The sequence below is a fragment of the Rana temporaria genome, chromosome 11 (assembly GCF_905171775.1).
Source record: "Rana temporaria chromosome 11, aRanTem1.1, whole genome shotgun sequence".
NCBI classification, from domain to species: domain Eukaryota; kingdom Metazoa; phylum Chordata; class Amphibia; order Anura; family Ranidae; genus Rana; species Rana temporaria.
In genome coordinates this window covers 118,375,368-118,396,995 of record NC_053499.1, presented here as the reverse complement: position 1 = coordinate 118,396,995, position 21,628 = coordinate 118,375,368, and the positions used below count along the sequence as shown (strand labels likewise).

At 41.4% G+C, this 21,628-nt stretch overlaps 1 protein-coding gene across 1 annotated transcript in view; it reads right to left on the bottom strand.

Moving 5' to 3' along the window:
* LRP5 (LDL receptor related protein 5) overlaps positions 1 to 21,628 on the bottom strand; it is a 212,101-nt gene that overhangs the window by 82,556 nt on the left and 107,917 nt on the right. The window contains exons 6-7 of the mRNA XM_040328926.1: positions 19,754 to 20,150; positions 17,234 to 17,405 (exon numbers count right to left, since the gene is read on the bottom strand). Coding sequence (XP_040184860.1) covers positions 17,234 to 17,405; positions 19,754 to 20,150 — 569 coding nt within the window. The remainder of the gene's footprint in view (positions 1 to 17,233; positions 17,406 to 19,753; positions 20,151 to 21,628) is intronic.

The following is a 21,628-nucleotide window of genomic DNA, read 5'->3' as shown; positions in this document are numbered from 1 at the left end:
AACTTACAGTACTATGCAAATGGGAAACATTTCACTGACAGAGGAACCACAAAACTGACTTTACAATGCTAACTAAAACCACATGATAAGTGTACAAATATCTTACATGGCATTATCACATGAGGAAATACACAATACCATATGTACAGCCTAGAAGATCCCACAATCCACGGCTTAATTCACATATCAGAGTGATGTCGGAGGGGACAGCAGGGAGGGGATGACAAGTGTCAGACAAGGAGGAGTGGTTATGTATGTGGCTCATTTACAAAACTGCAGCATACAAGGATGGGATCCTATCCCATAGTACATAATGTTGTGGTTGATGGCAGTAGACACAGCTGCTGAGAATGTGTTGTAAAATGCATCCCATATGTGGGACAGATCACATGCTGGATGGCACAAGACAGTGATAAAAATACTTTGAGTGCATACAATTCTCAGAATCCATTTCCAGGAGGTGAATATAAAAGGATGGTATGTAGCCTTTAACCCCAAGGACTCAAGTGGTTGCTTGTAAACGACATACTTTAAAATTAGGTGTCCACACGCACATACACAAGATCACAATATATATATGTTGTGTTTGCTGCATTTGTTGTCAGTACATATGGACTGAACTTTTTTTTCTTCTCTCATTTTATTTCTTCAACTAATGATTAAAAAAAGAAAAAAAAAAAAAAACTTTGATTGACCCACCATTTGAAATACACAGGTGAAATTTAGTTAATTTAGAATAAAAACACGCTAAGGCCGGGTTCACACTGGTGCGACACGACACTAGTACTACTTTGGATCCGACTTTGCACTGCGACTTGAAGCCGACATACGTCTGACTTTCAATGAATGGGGATCCGACTTGGATCCCTGCCAATACCAGGCACTGTGTTTGAAATGAATCTTGAGGGGGAACTCCACGCCAATTTTTAAATAAAAAAATGGCATGGGTTCCCCCCTCCAAGAGCGTACCAGGCCCTTGGGTCTGGTACAGATTTAAAGGGGAACCCCTACGCTGAAAAAACAGCGTGGGGGTCCCCCCAAGATCCACACCAGACCCTTATCCGAGCACGCAGCCCGGCCGGTCGGGAAAGGGGGGTGGGGACGAGCGAGCGGATGAAAGTCAGATGGAAACAGACAGGCAGTACGCTTCCATCCGACTGCCCCATAGAGAACAGAGGGGCTGTGTCTGTGACCGCTCTGCACAGCGGAAGGGACATGGATCTGTTACCTGCCTGCTCAGCAAGGATCAGTGGACAGAGATACTATGGTGAGCAGGCGGATGCGCATTACGGAGTCCGCCCCATGTGAAAGTGGTCTATTTTTTTCAATTTTCACTTGCACGCTAATAAAGCTCTTGGTATAATAAAACTATCAGCACTATTTAAAATAAATGAATACAAGAAACCCTCCCCAACTAGTTGATTGTACCATATCTTCTAAACAGCTTCGCATTTCTTTGCATCATATAAGAGGCCTGTTAAAGGCAAATTTGAAATGTTTAACAATTTTTTTATTCATAATAAACCATAAAATTACCCTATAATGAGCCATTATCTTCAACATAAGTGTAAACCGTAACATCTTTATTAACCAATATAAAAAAAAAAAAAAAAACACACACCACACAGAAATTTTTTGAAAACAGAAAACAAAAAAAACAGAAAACAAAATAGTTGTTCAACATAGAAAAAGAGTAAGTTGAAGATGGCATTTGAGGAGAACTATCAACTGTAAAGCATGGTGAAGAAATGGCATAGATTGGGGTTACTTTGCTGCTTCGGGGCCAGGGCAGGTTTAAGGACTGGCCCAAATCCAATCCTACTGAAATATTATAGGGGGATTTGAAACTAGCAGCTCATTAATGGAAGCCCACAAACATTTTGAAGCCAAAGCAATTGTGCATTAAGAAGTGGTCAAAGATTTCACCAAGTCAATGTCAGAGACTGGTGGGCAGTTATGAATACTACCTACAAAAATGTTAGGTTAGCTTTTGAGGTCAAGAGTATACACCAATATGGCTATTGCTTTATTTTTTTTTAGTTGATTTTTTCATCTTTCCATCTAATAAATCTTCTGCCCTTCTTGTTTTAACTTTGGATAGTAACATTATTTGTTTCTGCCAGTAAATACCTTATACAGCCCACTTCCTGTTTGTCTGTAAAAAGCCTGGGCTTATGACATGTATAGCTCTCTCCCCCACTCTCGTGAGAGTTTGCCAGGAAGGGAGGGGGTGAGTTATAAGAGGGCCAATGAGAGCTGCAGAGTTGGAGGTGTGCCTCTGAGTGTCTGTGTAAATCCAGGAAGTGAACAGGCAGCAGCTTCAAATGCCCACATAAAATGGTTGCAGCCAGACTCAGTGGAGGGAGATTTATGCAGCATATTTGGCAAGTACAGAATCACAGTATATAGGAAATAATATGCAAAGTGATGGAGGGAAGCTTCAGAATGTCAAATATGTTTTTATTACAAATTTATGTGAGCAGACTGCAGTTCCTCTTCAAGTACAAACACAAAATGTTCTATTTATTTGAGTATATCACCTTAAAGGAGTTGTAAAGGAAACATTTTTTGCCTAAAATTAATGTCTGCAAGGTAGACAGACAGAATAGTGTAATGATTCTGTTAAAAAACGAGTAAATACCTATTAAATTCCTTCATCTATATCACCTCCGGCATTCTAGTTTCTGTTCTCTCATTCACTTCCTGGTTTGCTGCGTTCGTTCATGTAAGAACTACATTTCCCAGTATGCATTGCGGCACGCCCAGTAATTCACACCTCCGTGAAGTCTCTAACACGTAGAGAGCGTCCTGCCACACAGATGTAGTTCCCAGGAGGGGGCGAGCATGTCACTGACCACCGCAGTAAAGCCTCCAATCACGGTGGTGAGTAACAATCAGACAAGCAGGAAGTGAACAGAACAGAGAAGAAATAGAGCAACTTCTGAGCAAAAACAAACAATGAGGAAGTGAAAAGAGGAATGTCTGCAGGTAAAGGATGCTTATTATGAAAAAAAAATATTTTCCTTTACAACCCCTTTAATCTGCAGGCATTGTTTTTAAAATTGATCTTTGCCTTTAACTTAAGAGTCCAAATTTTCCTTTTTCACCTCAGTTTCCCTTTAATAGGACACACAGCTCATTTAAGGACTGGAGCCATAAAGAACACTAAACAACAACAGTTGCTATCATTCAAAGAGGGTTGCTCTAAATTAGCATCAAAGGATACAGTGTATTACTCAATCCTCAGTAACAGCACATTAAACCATAAACACAATGTTGTTATAAGCTCTCATTTTGGTTGTTCTAAATCCAATTTCAAACTTGAAAACAGATCATAAGAGTAGAATAGACGTACATGTAAAGTCAGCCAAAAGCACTGTATATGTGTAAAAACATCCTTTATTATGAGTTATGTCACAAAACCCCACTGCATTTCTGCAGACCATACTTCTATCACATTGTTTAGGGCAATTGTGACTTATGCATGGGAAAAAAGAGTAGGGGTGCGGTTGCCATCATCCCTTGTTATTATGTAACCTAAAAGTATCTCTTTTTGATGATGATGTTATAGACAACAAATGTATAGAACATAAAATGTTAAAAATGATTCATTCTTTATTAAATTGTTCACAATTGTTGGCCAATGTCCGATAACGGGTCAGCAGTGGCACCCCATTGTCATATGATTGTTTTTAGGATTAATTTTATTTTAGCTTTTAAATCCAATAAATAGTACAGGATGAAGACTTCATCTGGCTCTCGGTGAGCTTTATTTACTACAGCTACATCTAAATAGTGCGAGTTGCTGAGCAGCCTTCTCCACAACAGATGGCGGATCTACAATGAGTGCGTGTTTGTAGCTGTAACGGCAGCCAGCTTTTCCAATGAAGCTTCGTACACACGTCTGGAAAACTGCCCGGAGAGCATTTGGCCGGGAATCCCGGCCGTGTGTATGCTCCCTAGCAGTTTTCCCATCAGGAAAACAGACGGGAATCCCGGCGGGAAAATAGAGAACCCTGCTCTCTCGGGTTTCCCGGCAGAGTGTTTCCTGACGAGAAAACGGTTTATCTGTATGCGGTGAAAAACCGCGCATGCGCGATAACACTTTGACGCATGCGCAGTAGAATACAAGGTTAGTGTGTGGTGTAGCGACAGCATCGAATGTGACGAGACGCCAGCTCGTTGTAGTTGATGACGTCACTGCGATCTTGCCATTCAAAAGAATGGCGGTTCTTTTGAGTGGCCGTCTGTATACACGGCTTTGCAAGGCAAGCTTGCCAGGAATCCCATCAGGAAAACCAAAGTTTTTTTTCCTGACGGGATTCCCGGCCGTGTGTACAGGGCTTGAGTGTCCATTTCACAGGGGTGCACCTCTTCACTTTTCACATAACCACCAACCATTTGTGCACATCTTTTCACTGAACTATTGTGTTATCACTAAGTTTATATTGCTGATCCTATCATGGACTGTTCATTTGATGGATTGAACAGTGTTCAATGAGATGTTCAAAGCTTGAGATATTGTTTTATAACTTAACCCTGCTTTAAACATCTCCACAGATTTCTCCCTGACCTGTCTGGTGTGTTCCTTGGCCTTCATGATGCCATTTGTTCACTAAGGTTCTCTAATGCCTTGTACACACGATCAGACTTTTGACCATGCAAAAGTCCGCCGTGAGTCTGACGGATAGAAAGAGGACAGGTTCTCTATCTAAGGTCCGTCGGACTTCCAAAAAAAAAGTCCGATGGAGGCTACACACGGCCGCACTTTCCTAGAAAAATGTCAGTCTTGCGGCCATATTCGATTGCGGCCAGACCACGCCCCCCACGATGTATTACCGCACATACAGCGGGCATCCGAGGGGCTGACCCGGCGTATAAGATGACCCCAGCTTTTTGGCTGTTTTATCTTTAAGTGTAAAAGGTCGTCTTATACGCCGGAAAATACTTTTTGCCTGTTTTTTTTTTAAGTGTAAAAAGTTGTCTTATACGCCGGAAAATACGGTACATAAAACTGTTGGTTGAAAAGAAAACCCCTTTTCCTTATGTAGTATTGTTATAAAATGTTATTAATTGTGGATACAAATTATTCCTATTTGCACTTATTTGCAGCCTCAAAAAAAGAAGGCTGTCACATGGCATGGCAGGCCTCTCAGTCCTATAGTACCAAAAAAGAAAAAAAAAATAGACAGGACATTTTAAACTATCACCATCAGATGACATGATTTGGGGCAGGTCAAGAGCAGAGAGGAAGGGTTTGGAAAACCATTTAAAAGAAGAAGTTTCCTTTGAAGGACTCTCCTGAATAGAAAAAGAAAATACTTGTCAAATTCAAGTTGAAGTGAAAGGCACTTGTGTAAGTGAAGAGTACAGATGGCACTGAAGAGGGGGTGTAAATGAGTCAAAGCTGAATTTCTATTGTGCTTTTATTTCACAGAACAGGCAACATCTGTTTCTGGGTTCGTATAAACTAGATTATCCCACATCAAGAACTGCTCAGTCACATTACGGAATGATTTACCTTTCACTGTGACACTGGCCATTAGTACCGGGCATAGTTTAAAAGCAATATGTTTGGTTTTCAAGAAGCTGCTACTTTACATTAATTGAATGAAAAAATAAATAAAATAAAAAAAATACTCAAAAAATTGTGAAGAAAATTATAAAATCCAGGAAGTATTTTAACACGGGCATAAAATGAGCAGGATAACGTTTTTCAGGCGCTTTGGCGTTAAAAAAAAAGCCTGTAAAGCGCCTTAAAGAAGCCTCATCTGCAATCCCAATGTGAAAGCCTGAGTGCTTTCAGAGCCCTTTCACACTGGCAGCGCCCGAAAAACGCTGGTAAAGCGTGGCTAAGACCTCTTTCACACTGGGGCGTTTTTTAGGCGCTTTGGCATAAAAAAAAACCTCTCTCAATGGGAAGGGGGCTTTATGAGCGGTGTATTCAATGCTCCTAAAGCGCTGCAAAGAAGCTGCTTGCAGCACTTGATGTACTGATCTCACTGTATTAATCTGAAATGTGATTAGCGATTACTGGTTACTGCACTTTTCATTTTCCTATGCAAGAATAGCCAGATGTGTTTAAACACGGCTTAGTAAACCTTTTGCGACACATAATGACTTTTATGGCTCATTCACACCAGCTGGAGAACAATGCCTCTGCGCCAAACCCAGCGCATCACACAGTTTCCTTCTTTTATTTTTTTGGTGTGAACTATATTGAAATCGCAAATTGACATTTCATTACGCTCTGTTGGCTGCAGCACAGCGTAACGCAGTGGACTGTATGATAAAATACTGCATGTGGTAGTTCTTTAAGCACAGTGGGGTAAAACTGGTATAACATAGGGCTTTTTCCCTGTCTTGCATTGGCACTGCACTGGGCAAGGCTGCCAGTGTACTCCCAAAGCACCTGTTGTGAACAGACCTTTAGCCTAGGTTCACATTGGAGCGATTTGTCATGCAATTTGAAAAAGCAAATCACATGACAAGTCGCAGCCTATTGGAGGCAATGGCACGGTTTCAATCGGTACGACACCAATTTTGCGCCGCCGCACCGATTTGCAAAAGAAGTTCCTGCACTACTTTTGCCGATTTCAGGTGCGACTTCAACAGACATCTGTGTATGAAGCCACACAGATGTCTATCAAGTAGCACCTGAAATCGCGCTGACCTTGTTACTTTGAAACCACGCTACTTCAAATGAAGTAGCGTAATTTCAATGTCAACCAGGGCTTAGGGCCCTTTCACACCGAGGAGTTTTTCAAGTGCTTTTGCGTTAAAAAAAGCGCCTGAAAAGATCAAGAAAAATGCTTCCCTTTAAAATCAATTAATGTGTTCACACTGGGGCAATGCGCTTCTGTTGTTGAGCATGTTTGGGGAGCATAAAAAAAAGATGCTCCAAAAATGCTCCTCCCCCATTGAAAATGAAATGAATGGGAACTGCATAAAAAACGCCCTTGCTAAGCATTTTTGGTGCAGGTTTTGAGTCACATGTCCTTTAAAAACCGCACCGCAAATGCTGCAAAAGCACAGCAAAAATGCTTCATTAAGGCATGGGTGTTTTACTGGCAGTTTTGAAGTGAACCAGTGTGAAAATGCCCTTTAACGAAAGTATAGAGAAAAAAAGTCCTTTGCACTTATGCTAAATATAGTAGATCAGTCTTTAATAAGCCATCTTCCGGCCTGGTGTTACCAATGCTAAATCTAATCATCAATTTGGTATCCAGCCTGCACTTATCTTTATAGTGAAGGCAGACTGTAGAGTACAAATCTATATATTATACAGCAGTAGCCTCCAAACTCTGGCCCTTTGCTTGCCTTTATCTGGCCCTTGGGAGAACCATTATATCCACTGACACCAACAATGGGGCATAATTCCTGTCTCTGACACCATTAAAAAGGGCAGAATTCTTCCCACGGACACCAGCGATGGGGCATATTTCTGTCCATTGATACCAACAATTAAAGTCATTAAAGCCTACACACGACCATTTTTTACGACGTGAAAAACAACAATGTGAAAAACGACGCGAAAAAATAGAGCATGTTCTAAATTTTTAATGCCCATTTTTCACTTCATGAAAAATGCTCTGGAGCCCACACATGATCATTTTTAATGACATTAAAAAAAAAAAAAATTACATCATGGAAAATGGGTGTGTGTACGCGGCATTAGAGCTCCTTGAGGCCAAGGACTGATGTGAATGTACAATATATATGTAAATAGCTGCTTAAATTGTCAGTGCGATATAAATACCTGTAATAAATAAAATAAATGAAATAAAGAATGAGTTCTGTCTTAGAAATATTTTGCTGGCATTTACTTGGCCTAGAATAGAAGCAATGCTTTGTAAAACAGGCAGATGGAAAAAAAATCTCATTCTGTGTTCTAAGAACTATAAATTGCTTCTAGAGAAATGCGTATGGAACAGTTCAAGAAAGGATGCTGCCCACGCATTTATTACTTGTTATTGATTTCATACATGCACATGGTAATAATCATCTCTAACACTACATAATTGTGAAACCACTTAGTAACCTCTGCAAGCACTCATGCTTGCACAATACAAACTTTTTACAGTAGATTTACCTTACTGATAAAGCTAAAAGGCATATATAGAACTCATTTATCTACAGACACATAGGTCAGCCTCTCCGGTTTTCAACACAAACTTTCAGATTCAATATTGCTGAATAAATGATCATGTTTCAATAGCTTTTAAATTATTCAGAGATCCAGACCTATACCCCGATCATGTTGTTTCCCTAAGGAGTATGGGTTTAAAGTCTTCTGCCACTCCTCCTCTCCTCATTGGCTCACGGACATTGATTGACAGCAGCGGGAGCCAATGCCGCCCATTGTGTGTTCCAGCCAATCAATCAGGAGGGAGAGTCCCAAACAGCCGATTGTCAACATAGCTGAATCGAGATGGGGCTCAGGTAAGTATTAGGAAGGCTGCTTCACACAGAATTTTTTTTTAATCTTAATGCATCAAGATAAAAAAAACTTCTGCCTTTAAAACCACTTTAAGAACCCTTTACCTAGAGCAGGGGTGCCCGACCAGTGGCCCGGGGGCCACATGTGGCCCGCGGAGCCCTCTGATCTGGCCCGCGACCTCCTGCTCTGGAATAGCGGGTTGACATAAGCTGATGCTTCATGTATAGCCCCAACTTCTGTCACAGGTGGTGTGATACCAAATGTACTCTGCCTGGGACAGCAACAGCTGGTGATACCTTAATTTTAGGAATGTAATTAAAAGGTAAGTTTAATACTAAAATCAGTGTATATATGGGCATATCTGTTCTGCAGTGGTTACTGGGTTGCTTTCAAACTAATTCGCAGGTGCAGAGCGGAACTCCTGCGGGTTACCTGCACTGAGCCATAGACTTCTGTTATTACTTGTGAGTTGGTGCACTTCAGAAAGTGCACCACACCTGCAGGATATAATAGAAGTCTATAGCTAGGTGCAGCCAACTGCAGCAAAGCCACAGGTACACTGCGCTGCACCCTCGGTGTGGTTATATCACAGCACATCAGTGTGAAAGCAGCCTTAGGCCCCTTTGAAACGATCAGTCCGACCCAATTGGACCCTTCGTTCACCTCTATTGAGCCACAGATGTAAAACGGACTTGTGGTCATTTACACACACCTACCTCTAATTCGATCCACAGGAAAAAAAAACAGAAGGGGGGATCCGTCCTATTCCATCTGGGAAGATCGGATTGGAGTGCCAATAGAGTAGAGTGGGCTGTGCCCCTGTCTGCTCTGCATATGCCCGTCATCTGCCCACTTTATTCATTGTGGCCCACGACTGGTAACCAAGTCGTTTCAGTGGCCCTCGCCCTTCAAAAGGTTGGGCACCCCTGACCTAGAGGCATCACTATGTAGGTGAATATATAAAGTTAGACAGAGAACAAACCCCCCAAAACAAGGCATCCAGTTTAGGATTTCCTAAGTAGTAGAGGTAGAGGAGGAGACGGGGTTTTGGAGTGTCCTTTAAAGTTTTCGGTTTCATGTTCCGATTAGGTAAAAGGAGCGATCTCTGGACCTGAGTCATCACAAAACAGGATATAGAACATTAATATTCCATATACTCAGTGGTACCGATGTAAACTACTCTTTCAGATTCTTTTATTGTATCTTATGAAGTCGCTCTTCATTTAAAACAGAAACAAACCAATAAAGAATCCATGCTGCCATGGATTAATAGCACAATGAAAGAAGGAAGCGAGCTCGTGCTTACTGCCATCTCTTTGCTTCCCTCTCTGCTGGACTCCTGTAATCCTCACTAATCTACAGTTTGTCCATTAAAGTGTCTCAAAACACAGATGTGATCTGGAGCCTCTTTTTTCATGTCAGTTGTTCTCACACTGAGTTTAAGAGAACATGAATCTCTGCCAATTAACATACACATCTACAAATCTTCACCTACAAAGTGTAAAACCATATGTTGGAGACGTGGACCCATTTTCTCAACTGCCTGCCAAAGAGACAAGCAAGACATTTAGAAGCAAGGAACAATGTTGCCATAGGGTGCCAAATTTACAGGAAAAAAGCCCCATAGGCTGCTGTCACGCAAATGTTCGACAAGTCATGCCAAATGGCTCCATAGGCTGCTAGGGTACTGACTGAGCTCTTTGTGTTCCAGCCTTCAACTACAGATGGGAAGTTTTGTGGCGGGAAGGAGGGGGGGGGGTGGCTTCTTTCTACGCAGGAAATTTTACACATACAAGAACACTTCTGACCTCACTCATTAACAAGCTCCAGAGAACTATATATAATATATATTTTTCCCCACAAATAGAGCTTTCTTTTGGCGATATTTGATCACCTCTGTGGTTTTTATTATTTGCACTATAAACAAAAAAAGACTGACAATTAAAAAAATTTAAATAATAATATCTCACTAAGCGTATATAGATTTGTTTGGATTTGTTTGCGCAAAAGTTATACCGTCTACAAAATAGGGGATAGATTTGTGTCGTTTTTTTTTAACTAGTAATGGCGGTGATCAGCGATTTTTAGCAGGACTGCGACATTAAAGTGGACAGATCGAACACTTTTGGACACTTTTTTGGGACCAGTGCTATAAAAATGCACTGAATACTGTATGAATTAGAGTGGCAGGGAATGGGTTAACACTAGGGGCGTTAAATGTGTTCCCTGGGAGGTGTTTCTAACTGTGAGGGGAGTGGACTGACAGAGAGATCGCTATTCATAATCACTGTGAACAGACGATCTCTCTCTACTCCACTGACAGAACGTGGTTCTGTTTGATTACATTGACAGATTCCTGTTTTGGCTCTCTGTGAAGCGATCGTGGGTGGCCAGCGCGCATCGTGGCCGCCGGCCAAGCGCGCCCACTGTATCTATTACACAGCGTGACAAATAGTTATGGCGTTTCGCGCAATAGAGCTGACCTGCCGCAGTATAATTGTGGTGGCTGGTCGGCAAGTGGTTAAAATGTTACTAAACCCAGGACCCTGCATTCACTATATCTGGTCTCCCAAAGTACATGGAAATGCAATAGTTTTAGTAAATATAAACTGCTAAATACCTTTTCTCATCAGCAATATATAGCAGTCTTGTGACTTAGATCAGTGTCTGGTTAAAGCTTGTAAGAGGAGTTTTCATTATGATCTTATTGTGCTCCAAGACTGCAGGACCCCTGACCCTCTGTCTGGTCAGTGCTGATTGACGCTGTGTTGATCACAAGCACTCTCCCAAGAATTTGAATTTGTTTTTAACTTTCCAGCAATACACACCAAACTGAGCATGTGCAGCTTGTCCCCTGGCCCCTATACTATACAGGGATGAGCTGGAGACACTGGAAGAAGGTGAGGATCAGAGAAGACAGGATCAAACAGCTTTTTACACAATGCAGAGGGTTAGCCCCCTAGGTTCTACATTGAATATAACAAGCATGCTTTACTGCATATATCCTTTGATGTCACGATTGTGGGTTTAGTAACACTTTAACTGATCTAGCTGAAGTTAGAAGCTAGATCAGTTAGAAGTTAGAAGCTCATTGGCTACCATGCACAGCTGCACCCATTTTTGCATTCTCAAGTTTTAGTAAATCAACCCCACTCTATGTGTGTGTGTGTGCACATGTATAATTTGTGAGGCACTGGCTGGCAGGATTGAGCACAGTTAGTATGTGTTACCTAGGTTATATTCACAGAAACATGGTGGGGATATCCGGCTGATATGGAAACAAATATATATATTTTTTACTAGCCAGTAAAATTCAAGTATAGTATGGGACACAGGCTCCTTGCGTCTGGGACATCGAAAAGGGTTCCAACTGAGGGGTGGGCAACACGACAAACATTGAGAAAGAGAGGTCAAGAAAAACCTCCTTAGAGAAATGAGGTATGTCACCTAAAGCAGTGGTCATCAACCCTGTCCTGCAGGGCCCACTAACAGGCCAGGTTTTATGTATTACCTTGGGGAGATGCAGTCTAGAATACTGTAATCACTGAGGAGCAAATGATATCAGCTGTGATGTATTTCAGTTATCTTGCAAACCTGGCCTGTTAGTGGGCCTTGCAGGACAATGTTGATGACCACTGACCTAAAGCACACTAGCAAAAACTGAGCCTAGGTGGGAGTGGAAGGGTTTACATGCAAGTATGTCCCTGCAGCCTTCATATTTTGCCAATGTCCAATTACCTGAAGCTAGCTGCATATAAACCAGTTGTGATGTTTTAAGAGCCTGTATCCCATGCTGTACTAAGAAAAACTCCCCCCCCCCCCCCCAGAATCCTGTTCTAGGTCCTGAAGTTAGGGTCATTCTTGCTCTCTGATTTAGGAGCCTGCGGCTGGGTGAAAAGTCTGAGTGTTGAAAGAACACTAAAAAGATACAATTGCTGCCTGTTTGTTTTGGGAGAATCTACAGTCAGGAATTCATCCGAGTTTAACTAGTGGCTTGGACAACAGATGTTTTGTTTGTTTTATGCTGTGGACTGTTGTACAAAGCCCTCGTACACAAAACGGTGTGTGTTGCTTTGCTTAGATTGTTCCTGTGTCCCATATACATTTACACACACAGCCATGAGCAAATTTGATACCTTTCCACAAAAAAGAATATCCCACAATCTTCTTCTAATAACTTGCAATTGAAAAATGTTATCGGCATCCATCATTATTCATTCCATATTTATTAAATCAGACTTTGATTTCGATTCATGAAAATGGCATGGACAAAACTGTAAACCAGTATTTTTTGCACAACCTTTAGGGGCAATCTCTTTAAACAAGCAATTTCTGTAACTTTCAATGAGACTTCTGAACCTGTCAATAGTTTTCTCCAGTTGTCTTGGGTTTTGAGGGTACCTTCTCTGGACTGTATGATCCAGCTCTTGGTAGAGGTTTGAAATGATTGAGATCAGCGCTCATAGAAAACTACATCAAAATAGTTCAACATTTTAGGTGCTTTTAGCTGTGTTTTTGGGTCATTATCTTGTCCATGGTCCTATGACCTGCGAAAGAGGTTTCTAAAACTTTGTAGTAAATGTTTCAAACCAGAATTCCCTAATTGTCTTGAGAATTAATTCTGCCTGCACTGATCCAGCACACCCTTGTCCTCGACAGCAAAGCAGCCTCAAAAGAAAGCCATACTTTTTCTATGTTTCACAGTAGTATACTTTTCTTTGAGAGCACAATTTTTAAATTTGTGCATGTAGAAGTCATGTGACTTGCCAAATAATTTTTTTTTCTTCTGTCTTAAGCCTCGTACACACTACTATATTTCCCCCCCTTCAACCCAGCAGGACTGACCAAAAAAACAACAACTGACAGCCAAGGAGGAGCCGCAATACTAAAAATCCGATGTTAGTACAGCAATCTCCCCTCCCCCGCCAGAACACCCTGGTCAGCGCTCTCAGACATTGGCTGAGAGCACTGATCGGGAGCCGATTGGCAGACCTTTTTAGGTCAAGTCACTTTGAAAGAAGCCGGCCTTATGGCTGACTTCTGTCGGACCGACTCCAGTACACATGGACCGAATGTTGGCCAGTTTCTATTAAACTGACTGATGCCGCCCGAAATTCGTCCCATGTGTACAAGGCTTAAGATAATTTCCTCCAGAGGGATTGTTGTTTGTCAATATGCAAATTAGCGAATTCCAGTCTGGCTTAATTTATTTTCTTTCAACAGTGCAGTCCTCCTGGGTCTTCTTTTAACCACTTGCCGAGCGCCTCCTGTAGCTTCACTGCTACAGGATGGCTCGGCTGTGCAGGATCTCTTAAATATACGTGATTTTAATTCCCAGGTAGGAGGTGTGCAATGTGCATGCGTGTGCGTCCCTGGGCTGTCATTCGCTTCAGCGCAAGCTGATCAGCAGGCTCCGGCCCATGACTTATGGCTGGCACCCGCTGTTCGGCTAAGCGAATGACAGAAGAGAGCCCTGTGTTGGCAACAACTGTAAAAACCGTCACATTGCTTCGTAGAAACACCACACACATTGTTAGGCACAGAGTTAACGCTCTGAATGCTCTAGATGTTAGCCCCTTCCCAGCGAGTGTCATTAGTACAGTGACAGTGTATAGTATTAGCATTATAGTATTAGTATTATTGTCATTAGTTAGGTCAATCAGTTCCCCCCAAGCGTCAGTGTCAGATTGCCCATCGCGCTATCGCAGTCCCATTATAAGTAGCTGATCACCACCATTACTAGTATATAAAAAGTAAATAGAAAAGTCAGTATATATACACCATAGTTTGTAGATGCTATAACTTTTAGACAAACCAATCAATATAATTATAGGGATTTTTTTTTTTTATCAAAGATATGTAGCAGAATACATTTTGGCCTAAATTTATGAAAAAAAAATCTGATTTTAATAGATATGTTTTTTTATCAAAGTAAAATATATATATTATTTTTTTATTACATTTTTTTTAATGTAAAAAACCCAGTGGTGTTCAAATGCTACTTAAAGAAAGCTCTATTTGTGGGTTAGTTCTACTTATGTTCATGTTGGGAACAGACTACCTACTGAATTCCTTAAACAACTGTGTGTAAGTGTACCCATTATAATTATTCAAGATTCAGAAACAAAGATTTTCCATGCCAATAACTGTAAAAAAAAAAAATATGTCTAGCACTATTTTTAGCTGGTTCCCACAGCAGTCTGCACATATATAAAACACAGGTAGGATAAGGATCTAGCAACAGAGGCTTTATCCCATCTAAGGTCCTACAAAGTCTCTGGTCTCAAAGATCAAGATCAGAATGTATTAGGGCCCTTTCACAACTGCGGACCGTATGTCCGCATTTCATCCATCTGTTTTCGGATGAAATAGATACATGTATGTCTGTATTTCGGATGAAATACAGACATACATGTATCCCTATGGGATTGCGGATGTCAGCGGATGAACATCCACCGACATTCGATCTCATCGGTCCCCGCTATGGTCTGTTTCTGCAGACGGCGGAAAATCCTATTTTTCTATCCGTCTGCGGATCGGATGAACACGGACAGATGGTCCGTGTTCATCCGACCCCCCTATATAGGAGAGCGGAAATCTGACAGGGTGGCCCCAGTGTGCAGGGAAGGCCCTGTCATCTGCCGGCTCAGCGACGATCAACAGAGCGATCCCCGCTGAGCAAGTGGATGAAAAGGTACGGATCCCCAATGGATCCGTACATGTGAAAGGGCCCTTAGGATCAGGGAAAACAAGACGTTTATTTTCTCCATATCAGAAACAATCCTTTGAGCCCCTCACCACCATGTGTGGGTGAGAAATGTAAGCAACACATATACACTGTCCATAATCCTACCTGCCAGTGCCTCATATATCTCCCTTGTTTGGATTTGGTCCCTTTAAGGGGTATCAAAGGGTTAATGGACCTGCAGGAGGGGTTTAAAATATAGAAAACTACACAGAGCACATGAGGGAGTAGTAGAAAATTGGAGAACGAGACAGGCGTCTGAAAAGCTATATTTGAGCTGATAAATTGTTAATTCTGCTACGGTCTCTCTGTTAAGCAATGCCCCAGAAGTTCTTGGACTTTTGATACCCCTTTAGAGATATAAAGCCTAGACTTAGTGAGACAGTGTTGTTGTTATGTTGAAGACATGCAGAATTTTTATATGTTATTGTGCTGAAGAGAAGTCACTTTCTACTGGTAGGGCTGCAACTAACGATTATTTTTCATAATCGATTAGTTGGCCGATTATTGTTTCGAATAATCGATTAACAACCTAAAAAAAAAGTCTGGTGTATAATTTAGTTATGTAAAGTAAAAAAAAAAAAAAAAAAAGGCAATTTATTCTTAAATATCTCTATGCAGTGGTAAATATAAATAACCAACTATATGGTTAGGAAGAAAAATCTCTAATCCCCTCTGAGAATGACAGACGAGATATACTGTATATACTATTAGAGGGTGAATCTGGTAAATATCATCAGAGCCGGAGATCAAATTTTTTTATTTAAAGAAAAATAAAAAGTTAGACTGTTTTGCAAATTTTCAAACAGAACTGTAATATATTATATGCTGGCCATAAAACAACGTCTTCCTTCAAAAAAAATAATATATATTTTAAGAACGTTTGTTCGATTTTCTAATCGTTAGCGGGGTCAAAGTTATGTTCTTTTTTTAATCACTGTGATGGGAAAATTTAGAAATAGAAAACTTCTTGGTGAAAGGAAATTTCATACAGTATATGTGGTTTTCAGAAATTACATTCATTTATGTTGAAAATTTCAAACATTCTTTGATTCAGCGAATGTACAAAGATTTTTCGTATTAATATAATATTAACAATAGCAATTATTTTCTCTTTTTGCACTATAAAGGGCTCATTTTAGTTTTTTTAACCCCATTATGTTACTGGCCGATTAATCGATTATGAAAATAGTAATCGATTATGAAATCGATTAGTTGTTTCGGCCCTAACTGGAAGCATTGTTTGTTTGCTTTTTGGGGAGGATAAATATGGTTTCCATTATTATACAACTGTGCTGGTGATCCCCGCCACCCTGAACATTACAAAATGGATTACCGTATCTAAGCCAGAGTTTTTCAGCACATTTTTTTTGTGCTGAAAATGCCCCCCTCCGCTTATACTCGAGTCACCTTTTTGCGCCTGATCTCCCGGATTTGGGGACACGGTACCGGTCAGCCGTAGGTCCCCTGGATCCCAAACTTGGCACACATGTAGCCCCACCATTTCTCTATATGTGTGCAAAGTTTGTAGTTCCGGAGACCTACGGCCGGGGGGCACCGATTTTTCAAATCCGGTATCCCTTCATAGACTCCCATGTTAAACGTCAGTCTAGTCATGGACACAGTGAGCCATGGGCATAGTGAGGCATGGGCACAGTGAGGCATGCACATGGACACAGTGAGGCACAGTGAGGCATGCAGATGGACACCATAGGTTTATACTCGAGTCAATACGTTTTCCCATTTTTTTGTGGTAAAATTAGGTGCCTCAGCTTATACTGTATTCGGATTGGCTTATACTCGAGTATATACGGTATGTATGCGTTCACATGTCTTGAACACCTTGCTGATTGCCAAGGTGATGGAAAAGCATTATGGTTTGTAGGACAGGTACAATCAGGTTACCTTTCGGGTATTAGGGTGTATAGAAAACAAATGTAAAAACCACTGCTTCATTCCATACGAGCATAAAAGAAACAATGGCAGCCGTTGATGCCATTATTACAAGATATGGCCAGCAGATAATATGTTGAATAAATTCTGCTTACCTCTATTTTGTCTGTTTTGGCATCTCCCCAGTATAGTTTTTCTTCTTGAAGATCTAGTGCTAATCCATTGGGCCACCCTAATGATGTGTTCACAAGTACTGTCCTTTCTGTACCATCCAAATAAGCAGACTCGATCTTCGGCTTTTCACCCCAATCTGTCCAGTACATAAAACTAAGGGCAGAAAAAAAACCTTTATAATTTGTTTTTCAAAGTATTATTTATGCAATGCCATGAATAATAATACATTAATACATAAAGAGAAATCAACTCATCTATTTATTGCAAAAAGCAATGGTGAACATAAACCTGCAACAAGCAGTCAGAAATCAGACTTTTTTGGTGTCAGAATAATGTGATCAAAGCCTAAAACTGGCCATAAATGGATCAAAATTTGTCGGTTTAGTAGATACCAGCAGAAATTCAATCCATGTGTGGCAGTCCCTGTTTGAAAGAAGTCGATCATTACACATGTAGGACTTCAAACAAACTTTTCCGTGGATTTTTGTTTGAAGGGCGTTGGCCTGAACTTGGTATTCATACACACGGCAGGACTTTTTCAACAAACTTGCCCAAAATCACGTGGTTTTTCAGCTCAGCTGTTTGTACTTTGGACTAAAGTCTGATGGACTTCTATACACACGATAGGTTTTTGCACCGTAGGACTTTTGTTGCCGAAAATTTTGTCCGTTTGCAGAGCAAACTTTCGTCCGATGAAAACCGAATAAGTTTGTCCGATGGAGCTTACACACGGTCAGATTTTTTTGAAACTCTGGTCATTTTGAAGTTTGTTGTCAAAAAGTCTGATCCTGTGTATGGGCCTTCAGATTGACTTCTGTCCAGCAGGAATGTTGGAATTTTTTTCTTAATCAGCTGGCTGTAACCACTAATCAGTTTATCAGGACAGCCCAGATATCAGAATATAGTTTGAACTGCACATGCATGACTCAGTGTACATTTTAAAGAAAACTGAACAGGCAGGTACATTTATTTTATTGTAGAAGAGACACAACATGACTCCTTTGAAATAAATAGCCTGAGAGTTCGAAATTTACAATGTTTCCCCCCCCCCCCCCACTTTAAAATGGAACAAAACCACCTATTTACAGGTTTTCGATAATCGTTACCTTGAATGTAGGGTTGCACCGATACTGGTTTCGGGGCCGATACTAAGCATTCGCACAAGTATCGGTACTCGTAAAAATGCACCAATACCTGAAACCGATGCCTTCAGGATTCCCCCGCTGACTTATGAAATGTATAAAAAAGAATGCAGGCAATCACAGGTTGTTAACGAGCGGGGCCGCCGTGTCCTTAAAGCGGAGTTCCAGCCTTTTTTCATGTTTATTAAAAGTCAGCAGCTACAAAAAGCATAGCTGCTGGCTTTTAATAAACATACACTTACCTGCTCCACTGTCCAGCGATGCGCTGCACGGAGCTCTGCTCCTCTCCGCCGGCGCCTCAATCCTAACTGTGGGCACCCAGCCGTGACAGCTTTCGGCTTCATGGCCTGCACTCACTGCGCATGCGCGAGCGGCGCTACCTGATTGGACAGACGATCGCCTGGGACCTGTCACGTGTCCCAAGCGATCAATAACATTCCTCCCTTCTTTAATGTAAATTAAAAAAAAAATGTAAAAAGTAAAAAAAAAAAAAAATATGTAAAAATAGGTATCAGTAATTGGTATTGGCGAGTACTTGAGGAAAAGTATAGGTACTGATACTCTGTCTTAAAAAAAAATGGTATTGGTGCAACCCAACTTAAAAAAAGGACTCTGGTGATACTGGTCACATTTGCCAGTGTGCTTATGACAGCTCCCAACCGAACTTTCAAGCCTTTAAATGGCTGGTGTCATAGCTGATCTCCTGTACAGCATTACGGCAACTGCAGATCTACATTGCAGAGTTTAAGATGGTGCTGGCATTGACTTTCAGCCTAGGTTCACACTGCTGCGAATTCAAAATCGCGGTAAAATGCGCGATTTTACCGCGATTTCGCGGCTGCGATTTTGCCGCGATTTTGCCTAGATTTCGGCCGCAATTTAATGTAAATCGCGACCCGAAATCGCAAAAAGTAGTACAGGAACTACTTTTTGAAATCGCAGATGCAGCGTGGCACTGATTAGGACAGTGCCATTGCCGACAATTGCCGCCGATTTGAGATGCGATTTGACATGTCAAATCGCATCTCAAATCGTTCCAAATTGTACCCAGTGTGAACCAGGGCTAAAGGATAGAAGGGCTTAGAGCCTCCTTAAATAATGTAAGTATGCATAGCCCTCTGGTTTAAAAAAAAGCCTACTATGCTGGTTCATTGTACACCTTCTCTGGGAGGTATAAACACAAATTCTCCCAATGAACATACATTATGTAATCATTTAAGTACATTCATATGTAATGATATAATTGCTAGTTAAAGGCATAGGCAGTACTATTTTGTTGGAAAAAAATGAAATAATCAAGACAAAGAGTAAAGTCAGTTACTAGTTTAAATATACCTAGATTGAGAACTTCTCACTTACCCGGTCAGTGGATTTAATACGATGGCCCTCGGTTCATCTAGGTTTTCAGATATCAGTATTTTCCTAGATGTCCCATTAAGTCGTGTGACTTCTATACGGTCAGTACCAGTATCCGTCCAATACAGATTCCGAGCCACCCAGTCAACAGCTACCCCATCTGGATGTAGCACTTCAGTAGTCACTAAGGTCTGAGCAGCTGACCCATCCAGATAAGCACGACGAATAGCTCTAACTTCATCATCAGTCCAGTAAATATATCCTTCCACTGGATCATAGTCAATAGCAATGGCATGCTTAATGTCATCAATTTGCAGAACAATATCTGTAAAATCAGGCATGTCTAATGAAATTCTTCGTAAATCTGTTCTTCTGGCCAGCAGCAATACATCATCTGCACCTGAAATGAATAACAAAAATTTAGACAAGTTCAACTCTGAGGTACTACAGAAACTTTGGCTGAAAAAAAAACAAAAAAAAACAGGCATTCAGGAGGAGTTTTTCACAGGGACAGTTGGGGCTGAGGTGCATATGAAGAGATTCAGCACATACTGTGAATGACAATTGCGTGGTCAGGCGACACTGTACCCAAATTAAATTTGTATAATATTTTTCACACAAATAGAGCTTTTTGGTGGTATTTAATCACTGATGGTTTTTTTATTTTTTCACAAAAAAAAGGACCAAAAAATATATATATTTTTTTACTTTGTCAGAAAATGTTTCTCCTTCACTGATGTGTGCTGATAAGGCTGCACTGATGGACACTGATGAGGAAGAATATGCAGCACTAATGGGCACTGATGAGCAGGCACTGAAAGGTAGCACTGACTGGCATTACTGATGGCCACAAATTGGCATCACGGATTGGCACTGCTGAGCACTGTTGGGGCTCCACTGATCACATGGGTGAAGAGCCATGTCATCGACTCTTTACTGAGATTAGGGTTGCGCCGTGTCCCAGGGACGTTGTCCCAAAACGAAAAAAAAAGGATCCCGCCCGCTGTCAGTTGTCTATACCAGTGGTCTCCAAACTGTGGCCCTGGGGCCAGACGCTGCCCTTTGCTTGCCTTTATCTGGTCCTTTTCTACTCCCAATGGCCACAGTCTGGCCCTTCTAATGTCTAAAGGGCAGCAAACTGGCCCTTTGTTTAGAAAGTTTGGAGACCCCTGGTCTATACGGTGGGCGGGAGGTAGTTAAAGAACAGAGCTATAGACACGGTTTCCGATTATATCTATTTGGTTTTAAGATGAAACCCTAAAATAAAACAAAGACCCTCATCCAAGAGAACACTAGTCATTTGCAGAGGTCTCTGGAGGTCTGCAAAGGTGCAGGCCATGGGGATTTCAACCTATAGGACGACTCCCTTTTGCAAAACCAGCCCACAGCCGAGAGGAACAGGAGGCACAGGAACAAGGTGTTAGGCTAAGTTCACATCTGTGCGGACAGTTCCCGCTGCAGGATGCACCTTTTCCTGCAGCCACAACCACCCTTGCTGAAAACCACGCTGGATGTGTGCGAGTACCATTAATCGGAATGGCACGCCACATGCACTGAAAATCACACCCACAGTTGGAATTGCACTTGCGGTTCCCTGTGGGCTGTGATTCCAAAAGTGGAGCAGGGACTTTTTCTTTGTGTTTCAGGAGTCACAGCAGCCCATTCAAATGAATAGGCTGTCCTAAACATGCAAAACGTGGCTGGCAGAGCAGCATCAAATGTGAACCTAGCCTCAATGTCCAACATGTAACTTTAAAAATGTCACTTCAACGTGCACTTGGTTGCTGGCAAGTGGTAAGGGGTCCCAGGGATTCCTTTACAATGTCACAAGGGGAAAGGATAGCAACATCATTGCTACTGCAACACCAATGCCCTCAC